The sequence below is a fragment of the Crassostrea angulata genome, chromosome 5 (assembly GCF_025612915.1).
Source record: "Crassostrea angulata isolate pt1a10 chromosome 5, ASM2561291v2, whole genome shotgun sequence".
Classification (NCBI taxonomy): Eukaryota; Metazoa; Mollusca; class Bivalvia; order Ostreida; family Ostreidae; genus Magallana; species Magallana angulata.
In genome coordinates, this window is record NC_069115.1 from 27,184,277 (window position 1) to 27,200,761 (window position 16,485).

Consider the following 16,485-nt stretch of genomic DNA (forward strand, 5'->3'; position numbering starts at 1 on the left):
AATTGCAACTTCTCTGGCCTTTCCGGCAAGTTTGGAAATACACCTCGAATGTATTAACATCACCGGATGTTAGAATTTTATACAAAATGGAGTCGCTTCCCATTAAAATAAGTATCGGCAAGAAGTCTTGTAGGCCTATGTCGTTTCTGTGTTATATTTTAATGTATATTGATACCTTTAATGAAGTATAGCTCACATCTCAACAGATCATAAAATGTGTTGTAATTATATCAAGTTTTATAAAAAGGGGGGTTGTCATGGACGCCTAGGTAAAACATTCGAAGTGTTTTTCCGAGCTTGCCGGAAAGGACCGAGAAGTTGCGATTGGCTGTAGAGGCTGACACGATAAAGGAATTGTCCAGAATTGAGGGATTTAGTGATTATTTTTAGAATGTTCACATGAGTTCTTAAACAAGATTTGTTTAGATTTTATCGGTTTCATGATCACAGTGCATGGGCTTTATTTTTTTTCAAAATGTGGCGAAGACCTATTTTTGGCTACTACTTAACATGTGTACATTTTTCTCCTCAATGTATGTAACTTTCCCACCCGTGTGTTTATTTGGTCAGTCTATGCTAAGTCAATCCGCTCCACGTGCGACCGAAAATCTCGTGTCGCGTCAGCGATCAGAATATTGCCCCCGGGCTGCAGATCAGCAATTGATAAATAATTGAGTAACATTTGGAAGGATGCTTTCACTGCAGCGGTCAATTGTTAAACAATAAGTGTCTAAATATTCGATGTCAATCAACCTCACATTAAAGGTGCGATATCGCAATCTGAGAATGTGGATAAAAAATTAACCTGTTGAACACGCTAAACTTCTATAGTTATGAACAGAATAAAATATATATTATCAGAGACATTAATAACTTAATAAGTTATTTATGTCTCTGGTTTTATAAGTTAACAGTTTTAAGTCAAAGATTAAATAAAATTTGTTCTCAGGATTAGAAGTAATGATATAGAGTACTGCAAGTGCCAACAGTTTCTTATTTCTTTGGAATAATTGTAGTAGTTCAATTGACTTGCAGACTATAATATAGCGACTTTTCTGCCTCCCAAAAATGTATGCATTTAATTGCGATAGATATTTGTTCTTGGGGATTTTACTTATTGTTATATGCACATTGAAAAAAAAATCATTGAAGTTGTGTAGTATGAGGTTGTAATGCAGATTAAGTGACCTAAAACTCAGCTGAATATTTTATTTTTAATCTAGCTTGTCAAAATGGGAGATTGTTAATTTGTAGTTTGTTAACTCTGAAAAAGTCTAGAACAGAAGAAATAAAGTCTTTATAGCTTTTGCTACATCTTCTTATTTATGTGTACGCGTACATAAAGCTATTTTAGATTTTTTTTACTGTATGAAAAAGTGTTTTTTTTTCCTAACCTTAAATTTAAATATATAGAAATTCAATATCTACATGTAACATCTCAAAAGCTTTGATAGCTTACCGCTTGGAAATCATTTAGTGATGCAAATTGACAAATGCCCATGAAAAGACATTATTGGACCCCAAGGGTTTCTTATCCTTTCCAACGATGATGAGAAGAACTCAAATGTGCATACAAATCATACATTTACATGTATATTTATATGTGATATAATAGAAATAATTGAAAATATAGGTCTTTTTTTGTGCCGCACAAAACGGGCGAAAAGGATTTTTATACTCCACGAAAATAAATTCAGGGGGGGGGGGGGGGGGGGGGGGGGTAAATAAAAATCACCTTGTCCGTCCGTACGTCATGTCCGGTCTATATCTTTCTGATGGAGAAACATTGGAAGTGTTCTTACTTCATACAAATATTACTCATTACCTGACAAAGCGTCATGACCTAAACCCAAGGTCATTTGGACAAAGTAAAGGTCACTGGCAGGAAAAGTGCAAAATTTGTTTCCTGTCCACTTTGGAATTTATTACTTCACACAAAGATTGCTTATGACCGGAGGGTGTGTAATGGTTTGTCCCTAAGTCATTTAAGGAAAAACATTGGGAGTTTCTATTTCATGTAAAGATTCCTGATGACCGATGATGTGTCACGAACTTGACCCAGGGTCAGTTGCGTAAGTTCAAAGTGATATTAAACATGTGTCATATATTGTATTAATGGAAATGAGTAAAAGCTAGAGTTTGACATAAAGATTACTTGTGACCTGTAAATATACCCTGCCTTGTCTGACTCACTAAAGAAAAAGAACCATCCATTATTCTCTGATAGAGAAATACGTGAGTAATGACTTCTTTCTTAGCGGGGATATCATTTGTGAGCTTGCTAACAGCACCTTTTATATGGTTCAGTGGGAGCAATGCCCCCCTTTCTCTCAGCCAAAATTTCCCTTAAGTTAACGCTTAGAAAATTGATTTTTGGGTCATTTCCCCCACCACCACATCCACACTTTTATTATAATTAAATTGATTATATACATGTACATAAATGATGTACTTTTTAAAGTTATCCTAAACTTGAAGTAAGTTAAACGAAGAACTTGCCTGGTATGAAAATAATACTTTGAAATTGAGTCTCGTTTTCGATTTCTTGAACTTACTATTATCATATTGATAATCCAGTATCATTAAAAACCATTTCCCTTCTCCTTACACTCGCCAGGTTCTGATAGACCTGTATCAATAACAGACTATCTCCACTTGACCTCCACATTTGCATACAATCTAAATAAACACCTTCTTAGCAATGATATGCCTTTATCTGTTTAATGAGTGGTGCAATACTCAATCTAGAGGTTACATAGAAAACAGGCATGAATTAATTTTATTTTGTCTCCATTTGAAGAGTTCCAATAAATTTTCTAAAGCTCTAATTGTTAGGAAGAAATGGTCGTGTAAAGATGACCTTTTATCAAAACAGGGTCTGTCAGGCTCTGACAAGTGTCAGGAGAAGGAGGTGTTTTAATCAGACTGATGGACAATCCTTTCGCGACACGAAGTTGCGACGGAAGACCTACTCGTTGCTTTGCAACGAGCTCGGCTCTAGTTTACTTTAGCTTTTATATTTACTTAAAACAGAGTTATATTTCAATTGAACCAACTATTTTCCATGTGATTTGATCTCTGGTTGAAATGTTCACAGCGATCGGCTAGGGTGTTCAGTAATGAAAACAATATTAACAAAACAGAGGATCTATAGATCATTTAAGTACATAATTTTTGTTAAAAAAATTTAGCTGGTCATTTTTATACATTCTATAAATGATGCAGCGATGATTTTACAACCCAACATCTGTCAAGTATATCTTGATTTGTACGTGTTCTTCCTCAAATTCTGCCATTATCAGGTTAAACGTGAAGATCATTAATGTCTCACACAAGGAATTAATTTCACTATATGTTACTATATAGCTTTAATTCAGTAAATTAATTAACTATACTCTCAGCACTTAATTCATGAACGAGAAATTTTAGTTAAATGCTTCAAGAAAAATTTTAGATCAGAAAAATAACGCCTTATGCGGTTTCTAAGAGAGATAATTGAGAGTAAACATACCTACCCCTAAGTACACGTGGGTTCCACATGTTGACAAACAGGCTCAGCACCATCCAGGAAGTTGCACCAGTCACCGTGAAAAGCTGTACGAGGAAGTCAGTCGATCAGGAAGGGGACAGAGAGCCGCACAGTTTAATGTTGCCATGGCTGTCGGCCACTTGGGTACCAGCCTTACAACAGAGGGCATGCGTGGTATGCTTCTTTGCGCAAACATCGAAACAGCATCAGCCACCAACATTCATCAGACTTGCAACAAAGTAGGCAAAATCATCACTGATGTGAGCAAAAACAGCATGAAGAAAATAAGGCAGGACATTCAAGAGCTTAACGAGAAATGTGGACTTGCCAATACACCTATAAGAGCGGAAGGAGATGCCCGGTATAACAATGCCACCTTCAGTGCGATAGGGAAAACACCATTCCAAGCTGCCACACAAGTTACATACACATTAAGTGAAAATGTTACCAAGAAGAACAATGTTGTGGCAGTGTTTTGTGGCAATAAACTGTGCAAGAAAGGCACCCATCTTAGAGCCAAGGGAAAGGAATTTACCTGCCCCGGACATGAAGGCTGCACTGCAACCATTCCTCCAGAGACCACCATTAAAGACAAAAAGAGATGGGCTGCAAAATGAATCAGTGAGCTGCAAAGTGATGACTGTCCACTCATCATTTCCCATTTCACCAGTGATGGAGATAGTGCTGCTGCTTCCGGTGCATCTGAAAAGCAAGGGCATATGATTGAAAACCTCAAAGACCTGTGCCACTTCTTTGAATCTCAGAGAAAACAGACTGCTAAGGCTCCATTCAGCAGTCACATGTTTCCTGGAAGAACAAAAGCTATGAGAGAACCCATGCAGAGGAGATTTGCCCTGGACCTGAAGCTTAGATGCAGGACCGAGTACGAAAACTGCTACAAACACTACTCCAGTGACTTACCTTTGATGAAACGGGCCATGTAAACCGCTGTCCGTTCCATCATCAGCTGCTACCAAGGACAGTGTGGAAAGTCCTGCCAACTTCATTCCTTCTCCTGTCGCGGACTGAAAAACAACAAGTGGAACTCTTCAGTGTTGCCTCGTGACTTTGAATTAAGCATGACAGAAGACATGTGCTTGTTAAAAGACTGTGTAAATCTGACTTTGGGACCTAATAATCTTGATAGAATTAAATATCACACTTGTACACAAACATCTGAATCTGTTAATAGGGCATATTTAAAATCAAATCCAAAATGTATTACAAGTAGTAGAAATTTTGAAAGTAGAATACATAAAGTTGTGCACTCACTCAATCAGGGTCATGGAAATTCAACATTGGAACTTTGTGAATCTGTAGGGGCACCTGTTGTAAAAGGAAGTAGAGTGGTCCATCATCTAAAACAACAGCAAAATAGGCAAAATTACTTTAAAATGAAACAAAAACTATTAAAATATAAATTCCAAATAAAATTTTATAGATCTAAAAGATATCAGCTCTATGATAAAAAGTCTAAAGACACTTATAGTAAGTCATTAACAGATCCAAAGTTAAACAGGAAGTAGCTAAGTGGGGAGGGGGGGGGGGGGGTACCACCAGCCCAGTACAGTGTCTATGTCCTATAAAAAGGCTGGGTGAAGAAGAGCTTCAGGATGTCGTACAGCAGCAGAAGGATGGAATATTCACAATAAGCGATGCTGAGCCTAGAGGCAGTCAAATGATGATTTTGCGACCCGGGCCAAGTAAAGTGCAGCTGGTAGACTCCTACATGGATGCAGAGTCACCGAATCCCAATTCCAGACTTTTCAAAGTGCTCCATCAAGAAACAAGTGAAAAGCTGTCAATGTGACAGCAAACCGGGTTTTCTTTTATGTGAACTGTATCCATAATCCATGTCAACCCGTACCCAGTGAAATGGATAAGGTGAAAGGGTACCCTATATGCAATATTTTGCCAAAAAATGACTAAGTTCCAAAGCTGGTATTTTTTTCATTAATTATCAGAAATCGAAATCCTAGCAATATGCACACGTCTGATATATGTACAACTGATCTGCAAAAGAACAACTTCCTATCTTGAAAACTGTCGGAGGAGTTATCCGTACAATGAGGGTACCCTTTTGGCAGCTGCCCGTCCGCCCGCCCGCACTTTTCACCATTTTAATAACCGGATTTTTCCTTTGTAAAACCCGGTTAAAAACTGCTAAACTATGGATCTATGCATTTAAAGAGCACTCACAGAAATTCCTGGACTTTGACGGTTCACTGGACTGGAACCAGCATGGGGAGGAAAAGAGAGGCCTGGCATGGATCCTTTACATTCGATGTAAGATGTGCCATTACACCAGTCACCGTGAAAAGCTGTACGAGGAAGTCAGTCGATCAGGAAGGGGACGGAGAGCCGCACATTTTAATGTTGCCATGGCTGTCAGCCACTTGGGTACCAGCCTTACAACAGAGGGCATGCGTGGTATGCTTCTTTGCGCAAACATCGAACCAGCATCAGCCACCAACATTCATCAGACCTGCAACAAAGTAGGCAAAATCATCACTGATGTGAGCAAAAACAGCATGAAGAAAATAAGATAGGACATTCAAGAGCTTAACGAGAAATGTGGACTTGCCAATACACCTATAAGAACGGTAGGAGATGCCCGGTATAACAATGCCGCCTTCAGTGCGATAGGGAAAACACCATTCCAAGCTGCCAGACAAGTTAAATACACATTAAGTGAAAATGTTACCAAGAAGAACAATGTTGTGGCAGTGTTTTGTGGCAATAAACTGTGCAAGAAAGGCACCCATCTTAGAGCCAAGGGAAAGGAATTTACCTGCCCCGGACATGAAGGCTGCACTGCAACCATTCCTCCAGAGACCACCATTAAAGACAAAAAGAGATGGGCTGCGAAATGCATCAGTGAGCTGCAAAGTGATGGCTGTCCACTCATCATTTCCCATTTCACCAGTGATGGAGATAGTGCTGCTGCTTCCGGTGCATCTGAAAAGCAAGGGCATATGATTGAAAACCTCAAAGACCTGTGCCACTTCTTTGAATCTCAGAGAAAACAGACTGCTAAGGCTCCATTCAGCAGTCACATGTTTCCTGGAAGAACAAAGGCTATGAGAGAATCCATGCAGAGGAGATTTGCCCTGGACCTGAAGCTTAGATGCAGGACCGAGTACAAAAACTGCTACAAACACTACTCCAGTGACTTACCTTTGATGAAACGGGCCATGTAAACTGCTGTCCGTTCCATCATCAGCTGCTACCAAGGACAGTGCGGAAAGTCCTGCCAACTTCATTCCTTCTCCTGTCGCGGACTGAAAAACAACAAGTGGAACTCTTCAGTGTTGCCTCGTGACTTTGAATTAAGCATGACAGAAGACATGTGCTTGTTAAAAGACTGTGTAAATCTGACTTTGGGACTTAATAATCTTGATAGAATTAAATATCACACTTGTACACAAACATCTGAATCTGTTAATAGGGCATATTTAAAATCAAATCCAAAATGTATTACAAGTAGTAGAAATTTTGAAAGTAGAATACATAAAGTTGTGCACTCACTCAATCAGGGTCATGGAAATTCAACATTGGAACTTTGTGAATCTGTAGGGGCACCTGTTGTAAAAGGAAGTAGAGTGGTCCATCATCTAAAACAACAGCAAAATAGGCAAAATTACTTTAAAATGAAACAAAATCTATTAAAATATAAATTCCAAAGAAAACTTTATAGATCTAACAGATATCAGCTCTATGATAAAAAGTCTAAAGACACTTATAGTAAGTCATTAACAGATCCAAAGTTAAACAGGAAGTAGCTAAGTGGTGGGGGGGGGGGGGGCCACCAGCCCACTACAGTGTCTATGTCCTATAAAAAGGCTGAGTTAAAAAGAGTTTTAGGATGTCGTACAGCAGAAGGATGGAATATTCACAATAAGCGATGCTGAGCGTAGAGGCAGTCAAATGAAGATTTTGCGACCCGGGCCAAGTGAAGTGCAGCTGGTAGACTCCTACATGGATGCAGAGTCACCGAACCCCAATTCCAGACTTTTCAAAGTGCTCCATCAAGAAAAAACTGCTAAACTATGGAACCATGCATTTAAAGAGCACTCACAGAAATTCCGGGACTTTGACAGTTCACTGGACTGGAACCAGCATGGGGAGGAAAAGAGAGGCCTGGCATGGATCCTTTACATTCGATGTAAGAAGTGCCATTACACCAGTCACCGTGAAAAGCTGTACGAGGAAGTCAGTCGATCAGGAAGGGGATGGAGAGCCGCACAGTTTAATGTTGCCATGGCTGTCAGCCACTTGGGTACCAGCCTTACAACAGAGGGCATGCGTGGTATGCTTCTTTGCGCAAACATCGAACCAGCATCAGCCACCAACATTCATCAGACTTGCAACAAAGTAGGCAAAATCATCACTGATGTGAGCAAAAACAGCATGAAGAAAATAAGGCAGGACATTCAAGAGCTTAACGAGAAATGTGGACTTGCCAATACACCTATAAGAGCGGAAGGAGATGCCCGGTATAACAATGCCACCTTCAGTGCGATAGGGAAAACACCATTCCAAGCTGCCACACAAGTTACATACACATTAAGTGAAAATGTTACCAAGAAGAACAATGTTGTGGCAGTGTTTTGTGGCAATAAACTGTGCAAGAAAGGCACCCATCTTAGAGCCAAGGGAAAGGAATTTACCTGCCCCGGACATGAAGGCTGCACTGCAACCATTCCTCCAGAGACCACCATTAAAGACAAAAAGAGATGGGCTGCAAAATGAATCAGTGAGCTGCAAAGTGATGACTGTCCACTCATCATTTCCCATTTCACCAGTGATGGAGATAGTGCTGCTGCTTCCGGTGCATCTGAAAAGCAAGGGCATATGATTGAAAACCTCAAAGACCTGTGCCACTTCTTTGAATCTCAGAGAAAACAGACTGCTAAGGCTCCATTCAGCAGTCACATGTTTCCTGGAAGAACAAAAGCTATGAGAGAACCCATGCAGAGGAGATTTGCCCTGGACCTGAAGCTTAGATGCAGGACCGAGTACGAAAACTGCTACAAACAATACTCCAGTGACTTACCTTTGATGAAACGGGCCATGTAAACTGCTGTCCGTTCCATCATCAGCTGCTACCAAGGACAGTGCGGAAAGTCCTGCCAACTTCATTCCTTCTCCTGTCGCGGACTGAAAAACAACAAGTGGAACTCTTCAGTGTTGCCTCGTGACTTTGAATTAAGCATGACAGAAGACATGTGCTTGTTAAAAGACTGTGTAAATCTGACTTTGGGACCTAATAATCTTGATAGAATTAAATATCACACTTGTACACAAACATCTGAATCTGTTAATAGGGCATATTTAAAATCAAATCCAAAATGTATTACAAGTAGTAGAAATTTTGAAAGTAGAATACATAAAGTTGTGCACTCACTCAATCAGGGTCATGGAAATTCAACATTGGAATTTTGTGAATCTGTAGGGGCACCTGTTGTAAAAGGAAGTAGAGTGGTCCATCATCTAAAACAACAGCAAAATAGGCAAAATTACTTTAAAATGAAACAAAAACTATTAAAATATAAATTCCAAATAAAATTTTATAGATCTAAAAGATATCAGCTCTATGATAAAAAGTCTAAAGACACTTATAGTAAGTCATTAACAGATCCAAAGTTAAACAGGAAGTAGCTAAGTGGGGGGGGGGGGGGTACCACCAGCCCAGTACAGTGTCTATGTCCTATAAAAAGGCTGAGTGAAGAAGAGTTTCAGGATGTCGTACAGCAGCAGAAGGATGGAATATTCACAATAAGCGATGCTGAGCCTAGAGGCAGTCAAATGATGATTTTGCGACCCGGGCCAAGTAAAGTGCAGCTGGTAGACTCCTACATGGATGCAGAGTCACCGAATCCCAATTCCAGACTTTTCAAAGTGCTCCATCAAGAAAAAACTGCTAAACTATGGAACCATGCATTTAAAGAGCACTCACAGAAATTCCGGGACTTTGACAGTTCACTGGACTGGAACCAGCATGGGGAGGAAAAGAGAGGGCTGGCATGGATCCTTTACATTCGATGTAAGAAGTGCCATTACACCAGTCACCGTGAAAAGCTGTACGAGGAAGTCAGTCGATCAGGAAGGGGACGGAGAGCCGCACAGTTTAATGTTGCCATGGCTGTCGGCCACTTGGGTACCAGCCTTACAACAGAGGGCATGCGTGGTATGCTTCTTTGCGCAAACATCGAACCAGCATCAGCCACCAACATTCATCAGACTTGCAACAAAGTAGGCAAAATCATCACTGATGTGAGCAAAAACAGCATGAAGAAAATAAGGCAGGACATTCAAGAGCTTAACGAGAAATGTGGACTTGCCAATACACCTATAAGAGCGGAAGGAGATGCCCGGTATAACAATGCCACCTTCAGTGCGATAGGGAAAACACCATTCCAAGCTGCCACACAAGTTACATACACATTAAGTGAAAATGTTACCAAGAAGAACAATGTTGTGGCAGTGTTTTGTGGCAATAAACTGTGCAAGAAAGGCACCCATCTTAGAGCCAAGGGAAAGGAATTTACCTGCCCCGGACATGAAGGCTGCACTGCAACCATTCCTCCAGAGACCACCATTAAAGACAAAAAGAGATGGGCTGCAAAATGAATCAGTGAGCTGCAAAGTGATGACTGTCCACTCATCATTTCCCATTTCACCAGTGATGGAGATAGTGCTGCTGCTTCCGGTGCATCTGAAAAGCAAGGGCATATGATTGAAAACCTCAAAGACCTGTGCCACTTCTTTGAATCTCAGAGAAAACAGACTGCTAAGGCTCCATTCAGCAGTCACATGTTTCCTGGAAGAACAAAAGCTATGAGAGAACCCATGCAGAGGAGATTTGCCCTGGACCTGAAGCTTAGATGCAGGACCGAGTACGAAAACTGCTACAAACACTACTCCAGTGACTTACCTTTGATGAAACGGGCCATGTAAACTGCTGTCCGTTCCATCATCAGCTGCTACCAAGGACAGTGCGGAAAGTCCTGCCAACTTCATTCCTTCTCCTGTCGCGGACTGAAAAACAACAAGTGGAACTCTTCAGTGTTGCCTCGTGACTTTGAATTAAGCATGACAGAAGACATGTGCTTGTTAAAAGACTGTGTAAATCTGACTTTGGGACTTAATAATCTTGATAGAATTAAATATCACACTTGTACACAAAAATCTGAATCTGTTAATAGGGCATATTTAAAATCAAATCCAAAATGTATTACAAGTAGTAGAAATTTTGAAAGTAGAATACATAAAGTTGTGCACTCACTCAATCAGGGTCATGGAAATTCAACATTGGAACTTTGTGAATCTGTAGGGGCACCTGTTGTAAAAGGAAGTAGAGTGGTCCATCATCTAAAACAACAGCAAAATAGGCAAAATTACTTTAAAATGAAACAAAATCTATTAAAATATAAATTCCAAAGAAAACTTTATAGATCTAACAGATATCAGCTCTATGATAAAAAGTCTAAAGACACTTATAGTAAGTCATTAACAGATCCAAAGTTAAACAGGAAGTAGCTAAGTGGGGGGGGGGGGGGGGGGGGGTACCACCAGCCCAGTACAGTGTCTATGTCCTATAAAAAGGCTGAGTGAAGAAGAGTTTCAGGATGTCGTACAGCAGCAGAAGGATGGAATATTCACAATAAGCGATGCTGAGCCTAGAGGCAGTCAAATGATGATTTTGCGACCCGGGCCAAGTAAAGTGCAGCTGGTAGACTCCTACATGGATGCAGAGTCACCGAATCCCAATTCCAGACTTTTCAAAGTGCTCCATCAAGAAAAAACTGCTAAACTATGGAACCATGCATTTAAAGAGCACTCACAGAAATTCCGGGACTTTGACAGTTCACTGGACTGGAACCAGCATGGGGAGGAAAAGAGAGGCCTGGCATGGATCCTTTACATTCGATGTAAGAAGTGCCATTACACCAGTCACCGTGAAAAGCTGTACGAGGAAGTCAGTCGATCAGGAAGGGGACGGAGAGCCGCACAGTTTAATGTTGCCATGGCTGTCGGCCACTTGGGTACCAGCCTTACAACAGAGGGCATGCGTGGTATGCTTCTTTGCGCAAACATCGAACCAGCATCAGCCACCAACATTCATCAGACTTGCAACAAAGTAGGCAAAATCATCACTGATGTGAGCAAAAACAGCATGAAGAAAATAAGGCAGGACATTCAAGAGCTTAACGAGAAATGTGGACTTGCCAATACACCTATAAGAGCGGAAGGAGATGCCCGGTATAACAATGCCACCTTCAGTGCGATAGGGAAAACACCATTCCAAGCTGCCACACAAGTTACATACACATTAAGTGAAAATGTTACCAAGAAGAACAATGTTGTGGCAGTGTTTTGTGGCAATAAACTGTGCAAGAAAGGCACCCATCTTAGAGCCAAGGGAAAGGAATTTACCTGCCCCGGACATGAAGGCTGCACTGCAACCATTCCTCCAGAGACCACCATTAAAGACAAAAAGAGATGGGCTGCAAAATGAATCAGTGAGCTGCAAAGTGATGACTGTCCACTCATCATTTCCCATTTCACCAGTGATGGAGATAGTGCTGCTGCTTTCGGTGCATCTGAAAAGCAAGGGCATATGATTGAAAACCTCAAAGACCTGTGCCACTTCTTTGAATCTCAGAGAAAACAGACTGCTAAGGCTCCATTCAGCAGTCACATGTTTCCTGGAAGAACAAAAGCTATGAGAGAACCCATGCAGAGGAGATTTGCCCTGGACCTGAAGCTTAGATGCAGGACCGAGTACGAAAACTGCTACAAACACTACTCCAGTGACTTACCTTTGATGAAACGGGCCATGTAAACTGCTGTCCGTTCCATCATCAGCTGCTACCAAGGACAGTGCGGAAAGTCCTGCCAACTTCATTCCTTCTCCTGTCGCGGACTGAAAAACAACAAGTGGAACTCTTCAGTGTTGCCTCGTGACTTTGAATTAAGCATGACAGAAGACATGTGCTTGTTAAAAGACTGTGTAAATCTGACTTTGGGACTTAATAATCTTGATAGAATTAAATATCACACTTGTACACAAAAATCTGAATCTGTTAATAGGGCATATTTAAAATCAAATCCAAAATGTATTACAAGTAGTAGAAATTTTGAAAGTAGAATACATAAAGTTGTGCACTCACTCAATCAGGGTCATGGAAATTCAACATTGGAACTTTGTGAATCTGTAGGGGCACCTGTTGTAAAAGGAAGTAGAGTGGTCCATCATCTAAAACAACAGCAAAATAGGCAAAATTACTTTAAAATGAAACAAAATCTATTAAAATATAAATTCCAAAGAAAACTTTATAGATCTAACAGATATTAGCTCTATGATAAAAAGTCTAAAGACACTTATAGTAAGTCATTAACAGATCCAAAGTTAAACAGGAAGTAGCTAAGTGGTGGGGGGGGGGGGGGGGCCACCAGCCCACTACAGTGTCTATGTCCTATAAAAAGGCTGAGTTAAAAAGAGTTTTAGGATGTCGTACAGCAGAAGGATGGAATATTCACAATAAGCGATGCTGAGCGTAGAGGCAGTCAAATGAAGATTTTGCGACCCGGGCCAAGTAAAGTGCAGCTGGTAGACTCCTACATGGATGCAGAGTCACCGAACCCCAATTCCAGACTTTTCAAAGTGCTCCATCAAGAAAAAACTGCTAAACTATGGAACCATGCATTTAAAGAGCACTCACAGAAATTCCGGGACTTTGACAGTTCACTGGACTGGAACCAGCATGGGGAGGAAAAGAGAGGCCTGGCATGGATCCTTTACATTCGATGTAAGAAGTGCCATTACACCAGTCACCGTGAAAAGCTGTACGAGGAAGTCAGTCGATCAGGAAGGGGATGGAGAGCCGCACAGTTTAATGTTGCCATGGCTGTCGGCCACTTGGGTACCAGCCTTACAACAGAGGGCATGCGTGGTATGCTTCTTTGCGCAAACATCGAACCAGCATCAGCCACCAACATTCATCAGACTTGCAACAAAGTAGGCAAAATCATCACTGATGTGAGCAAAAACAGCATGAAGAAAATAAGGCAGGACATTCAAGAGCTTAACGAGAAATGTGGACTTGCCAATACACCTATAAGAGCGGAAGGAGATGCCCGGTATAACAATGCCACCTTCAGTGCGATAGGGAAAACACCATTCCAAGCTGCCACACAAGTTACATACACATTAAGTGAAAATGTTACCAAGAAGAACAATGTTGTGGCAGTGTTTTGTGGCAATAAACTGTGCAAGAAAGGCACCCATCTTAGAGCCAAGGGAAAGGAATTTACCTGCCCCGGACATGAAGGCTGCACTGCAACCATTCCTCCAGAGACCACCATTAAAGACAAAAAGAGATGGGCTGCAAAATGAATCAGTGAGCTGCAAAGTGATGACTGTCCACTCATCATTTCCCATTTCACCAGTGATGGAGATAGTGCTGCTGCTTCCGGTGCATCTGAAAAGCAAGGGCATATGATTGAAAACCTCAAAGACCTGTGCCACTTCTTTGAATCTCAGAGAAAACAGACTGCTAAGGCTCCATTCAGCAGTCACATGTTTCCTGGAAGAACAAAAGCTATGAGAGAACCCATGCAGAGGAGATTTGCCCTGGACCTGAAGCTTAGATGCAGGACCGAGTACGAAAACTGCTACAAACAATACTCCAGTGACTTACCTTTGATGAAACGGGCCATGTAAACTGCTGTCCGTTCCATCATCAGCTGCTACCAAGGACAGTGCGGAAAGTCCTGCCAACTTCATTCCTTCTCCTGTCGCGGACTGAAAAACAACAAGTGGAACTCTTCAGTGTTGCCTCGTGACTTTGAATTAAGCATGACAGAAGACATGTGCTTGTTAAAAGACTGTGTAAATCTGACTTTGGGACTTAATAATCTTGATAGAATTAAATATCACACTTGTACACAAACATCTGAATCTGTTAATAGGGCATATTTAAAATCAAATCCAAAATGTATTACAAGTAGTAGAAATTTTGAAAGTAGAATACATAAAGTTGTGCACTCACTCAATCAGGGTCATGGAAATTCAACATTGGAATTTTGTGAATCTGTAGGGGCACCTGTTGTAAAAGGAAGTAGAGTGGTCCATCATCTAAAACAACAGCAAAATAGGCAAAATTACTTTAAAATGAAACAAAAACTATTAAAATATAAATTCCAAATAAAATTTTATAGATCTAAAAGATATCAGCTCTATGATAAAAAGTCTAAAGACACTTATAGTAAGTCATTAACAGATCCAAAGTTAAACAGGAAGTAGCTAAGTGGGGGGGGGGGGGGGGGGGGTACCACCAGCCCAGTACAGTGTCTATGTCCTATAAAAAGGCTGAGTGAAGAAGAGTTTCAGGATGTCGTACAGCAGCAGAAGGATGGAATATTCACAATAAGCGATGCTGAGCCTAGAGGCAGTCAAATGATGATTTTGCGACCCGGGCCAAGTAAAGTGCAGCTGGTAGACTCCTACATGGATGCAGAGTCACCGAATCCCAATTCCAGACTTTTCAAAGTGCTCCATCAAGAAACAAGTGAAAAGCTGTCAATGTGACAGCAAACCGGGTTTTCTTTTATGTGAACTGTATCCATAATCCATGTCAACCCGTATCCAGTGAAATGGATAAGGTGAAAGGGTACCCTATATGCAATATTTTGCCAAAAAATGACTAAGTTCAAAAGCTGGTATTTTTTTCATAAATAATCAGAAATCTAAATCCTAGCAATATGCACACCTCTGATATATGTACAATTGATCTGCAAAAGAACAACTTCCTATCTTGAAAACTGTAGGAGGAGTTATCCGTACAATGAGGGTACCCTATATGCAATATTTCGCCAAAAAATGACTAAGTTCAAAAGCTAGTATTTTTTTCATAAATTATTGGAAATCTAAATCCTAACAATATGCACACCTCTGATATATGTACAATTGATCTGCAAAAGAACAACTTCCTATCTTGAAAACTGTCGGAGGAGTTATCCGTACAATGAGGGTACCCTATATGCAATTTTTTGCCAAAAAATGACTAAGTTCAAAAGCTGGTATTTTTTTCATTAATTATCAGAAATCGAAATCCTAGCAATATTCACACCTCTGATATATGTACAATTGATCTGCAAAAGAACAACTTCCTATCTTGAAAACTGTAGGAGGAGTTATCCGTACAATGAGGGTACCCTATATGCAATATTTTGCCAAAAAATGACTAAGTTCCAAAGCTGGTATTTTTTTCATTAATTATCAGAAATCGAAATCCTAGCAATGTGCACACGTCTGATATATGTACAATTGATCTCCAAAAGAACAACTTCCTATCTTGAAAACTGTCGGAGGAGTTATCCGTACAATGAGGGTACCCTATATGCAATTTTTTGCCAAAAATTGACTAAGTTCAAAAGCTGGTATTTTTTACATAATCAGAAATCGAAAGCCTAGCAATATGCACATGTCTGATATATGTACAATTGATCTGCAAAAGAACAACTTCCTATCTTGAAAACTGTAGGAGGAGTTATCCGTACAATGAGGGTACCCATTTGGCAGCCGCCCGTCCGCCCACTCGTACGCCTGTCATTTTCACCATTTTAATAACCGGATTTTTCCTTTGTAAAACCCGGTTAAAAACTGCTAAACTATGGAACCATGCATTTAAAGAGCACTCACAGAAATTCCGGGACTTTGACGGTTCACTGGACTGGAACCAGCATGGGGAGGAAAAGAGAGGCCTGGCATGGATCCTTTACATTCGATGTAAGATGTGCCATTACACCAGTCACCGTGAAAAGCTGTACGAGGAAGTCAGTCGATCAGGAAGGGGACGGAGAGCCGCACAGTTTAATGTTGCCATGGCTGTCGGCCACTTGGGTACCAGCCTTACAACAGAGGGCATGCGTGGTATGCTTCTTTGCGC

General features: G+C 40.7%; 5 protein-coding genes across 8 annotated transcripts; all 5 read right to left on the bottom strand.

The window, feature by feature from the left end:
* Positions 1-3,522: 3,522 nt before the first annotated feature.
* LOC128182827 (uncharacterized) lies at positions 3,523-5,880 on the bottom strand. Of its 2 annotated transcripts, XM_052851579.1 has the most exons (4): positions 5,729-5,880; positions 4,451-4,554; positions 4,065-4,231; positions 3,523-3,937 (listed from the first exon to the last, which is right to left on the bottom strand). In XM_052851579.1, the coding sequence occupies exons 1-4, from the start codon at positions 5,795-5,797 to the stop codon at positions 3,828-3,830; spliced, it is 450 nt and encodes a 149-aa protein (XP_052707539.1). In that variant the 5' UTR covers positions 5,798-5,880; the 3' UTR covers positions 3,523-3,827. The 2 variants fall into 2 exon arrangements, 1 of the variants encoding a protein (XP_052707539.1); XR_008243472.1 differs by lacking the exons at positions 3,523-3,937; positions 4,065-4,231; positions 5,729-5,880 and adding an exon at positions 4,802-4,889 and having other exon boundaries at positions 4,477-4,554.
* A 203-nt stretch (positions 5,881-6,083) lies between these two features.
* On the bottom strand, positions 6,084-7,752 carry LOC128182833 (uncharacterized). Of its 2 annotated transcripts, XM_052851587.1 has the most exons (4): positions 7,608-7,752; positions 6,707-6,810; positions 6,321-6,487; positions 6,084-6,193 (listed from the first exon to the last, which is right to left on the bottom strand). In XM_052851587.1, exons 1-4 carry the CDS (start codon positions 7,674-7,676, stop codon positions 6,084-6,086), a joined length of 450 nt encoding a protein of 149 aa, XP_052707547.1. In that variant the 5' UTR covers positions 7,677-7,752. The 2 variants fall into 2 exon arrangements, 1 of the variants encoding a protein (XP_052707547.1); XR_008243473.1 differs by lacking the exons at positions 6,084-6,193; positions 6,321-6,487; positions 6,707-6,810 and adding an exon at positions 6,985-7,143 and having other exon boundaries at positions 7,608-7,709.
* Positions 7,753-7,839: 87 nt separating this feature from the next.
* On the bottom strand, positions 7,840-9,557 carry LOC128183194 (uncharacterized). The gene is made up of 4 exons (XM_052852107.1): positions 9,489-9,557; positions 8,586-8,689; positions 8,200-8,366; positions 7,840-8,072 (listed from the first exon to the last, which is right to left on the bottom strand). The coding sequence occupies exons 1-4, from the start codon at positions 9,555-9,557 to the stop codon at positions 7,963-7,965; spliced, it is 450 nt and encodes a 149-aa protein (XP_052708067.1). The 3' UTR covers positions 7,840-7,962.
* Positions 9,558-9,650: 93 nt separating this feature from the next.
* Positions 9,651-11,880, bottom strand: LOC128182786 (uncharacterized). Of its 2 annotated transcripts, XM_052851536.1 has the most exons (4): positions 11,377-11,880; positions 10,467-10,570; positions 10,081-10,247; positions 9,651-9,953 (listed from the first exon to the last, which is right to left on the bottom strand). In XM_052851536.1, the coding sequence occupies exons 1-4, from the start codon at positions 11,443-11,445 to the stop codon at positions 9,844-9,846; spliced, it is 450 nt and encodes a 149-aa protein (XP_052707496.1). In that variant the 5' UTR covers positions 11,446-11,880; the 3' UTR covers positions 9,651-9,843. The 2 variants fall into 2 exon arrangements, 1 of the variants encoding a protein (XP_052707496.1); XR_008243468.1 differs by lacking the exons at positions 9,651-9,953; positions 10,081-10,247; positions 10,467-10,570 and adding an exon at positions 10,823-10,903 and having other exon boundaries at positions 11,377-11,478.
* Positions 11,881-13,473: 1,593 nt separating this feature from the next.
* On the bottom strand, positions 13,474-16,470 carry LOC128186073 (uncharacterized). Its single transcript, XM_052855799.1, has 4 exons — positions 16,239-16,470; positions 14,236-14,339; positions 13,850-14,016; positions 13,474-13,722 (listed from the first exon to the last, which is right to left on the bottom strand). Exons 1-4 carry the CDS (start codon positions 16,305-16,307, stop codon positions 13,613-13,615), a joined length of 450 nt encoding a protein of 149 aa, XP_052711759.1. The 5' UTR covers positions 16,308-16,470; the 3' UTR covers positions 13,474-13,612.
* Positions 16,471-16,485: the final 15 nt, after the last annotated feature.

Excerpts from the sequence above, each read along its gene's own strand:
- LOC128182827 (XM_052851579.1), bottom strand. The coding sequence starts at position 5,797 with ATGCCAGGCCTCTCTTTTCCTCCCCATGCTGGTTCCAGTCCAGTGAAC. Across the intron at positions 4,555-5,728 it reads GTCAAAGTCCAGGAATTTCT|TCCGCGACAGGAGAAGGAAT; the intron begins GTGAGTGCTCTT and ends GTTGTTTTTCAG. Across the intron at positions 4,232-4,450 it reads CATGGCCCGTTTCATCAAAG|ATGCACCGGAAGCAGCAGCA; the intron begins GTAAGTCACTGG and ends CTTGCTTTTCAG.
- LOC128183194 (XM_052852107.1), bottom strand. The coding sequence starts at position 9,557 with ATGCCAGCCCTCTCTTTTCCTCCCCATGCTGGTTCCAGTCCAGTGAAC. Across the intron at positions 8,367-8,585 it reads CATGGCCCGTTTCATCAAAG|ATGCACCGGAAGCAGCAGCA; the intron begins GTAAGTCACTGG and ends CTTGCTTTTCAG. Across the intron at positions 8,073-8,199 it reads AGCCTTCATGTCCGGGGCAG|CTTGGAATGGTGTTTTCCCT; the intron begins GTAAATTCCTTT and ends CTTGTGTGGCAG.
- LOC128186073 (XM_052855799.1), bottom strand. The coding sequence starts at position 16,307 with ATGCCAGGCCTCTCTTTTCCTCCCCATGCTGGTTCCAGTCCAGTGAAC. Across the intron at positions 14,340-16,238 it reads GTCAAAGTCCCGGAATTTCT|TCCGCGACAGGAGAAGGAAT; the intron begins GTGAGTGCTCTT and ends GTTGTTTTTCAG. Across the intron at positions 14,017-14,235 it reads CATGGCCCGTTTCATCAAAG|ATGCACCGGAAGCAGCAGCA; the intron begins GTAAGTCACTGG and ends CTTGCTTTTCAG.
- LOC128182833 (XM_052851587.1), bottom strand. The coding sequence starts at position 7,676 with ATGCCAGGCCTCTCTTTTCCTCCCCATGCTGGTTCCAGTCCAGTGAAC. Across the intron at positions 6,488-6,706 it reads CATGGCCCGTTTCATCAAAG|ATGCACCGGAAGCAGCAGCA; the intron begins GTAAGTCACTGG and ends CTTGCTTTTCAG. Across the intron at positions 6,194-6,320 it reads AGCCTTCATGTCCGGGGCAG|CTTGGAATGGTGTTTTCCCT; the intron begins GTAAATTCCTTT and ends CTTGTCTGGCAG.
- LOC128182786 (XM_052851536.1), bottom strand. The coding sequence starts at position 11,445 with ATGCCAGGCCTCTCTTTTCCTCCCCATGCTGGTTCCAGTCCAGTGAAC. Across the intron at positions 10,248-10,466 it reads CATGGCCCGTTTCATCAAAG|ATGCACCGGAAGCAGCAGCA; the intron begins GTAAGTCACTGG and ends CTTGCTTTTCAG. Across the intron at positions 9,954-10,080 it reads AGCCTTCATGTCCGGGGCAG|CTTGGAATGGTGTTTTCCCT; the intron begins GTAAATTCCTTT and ends CTTGTGTGGCAG.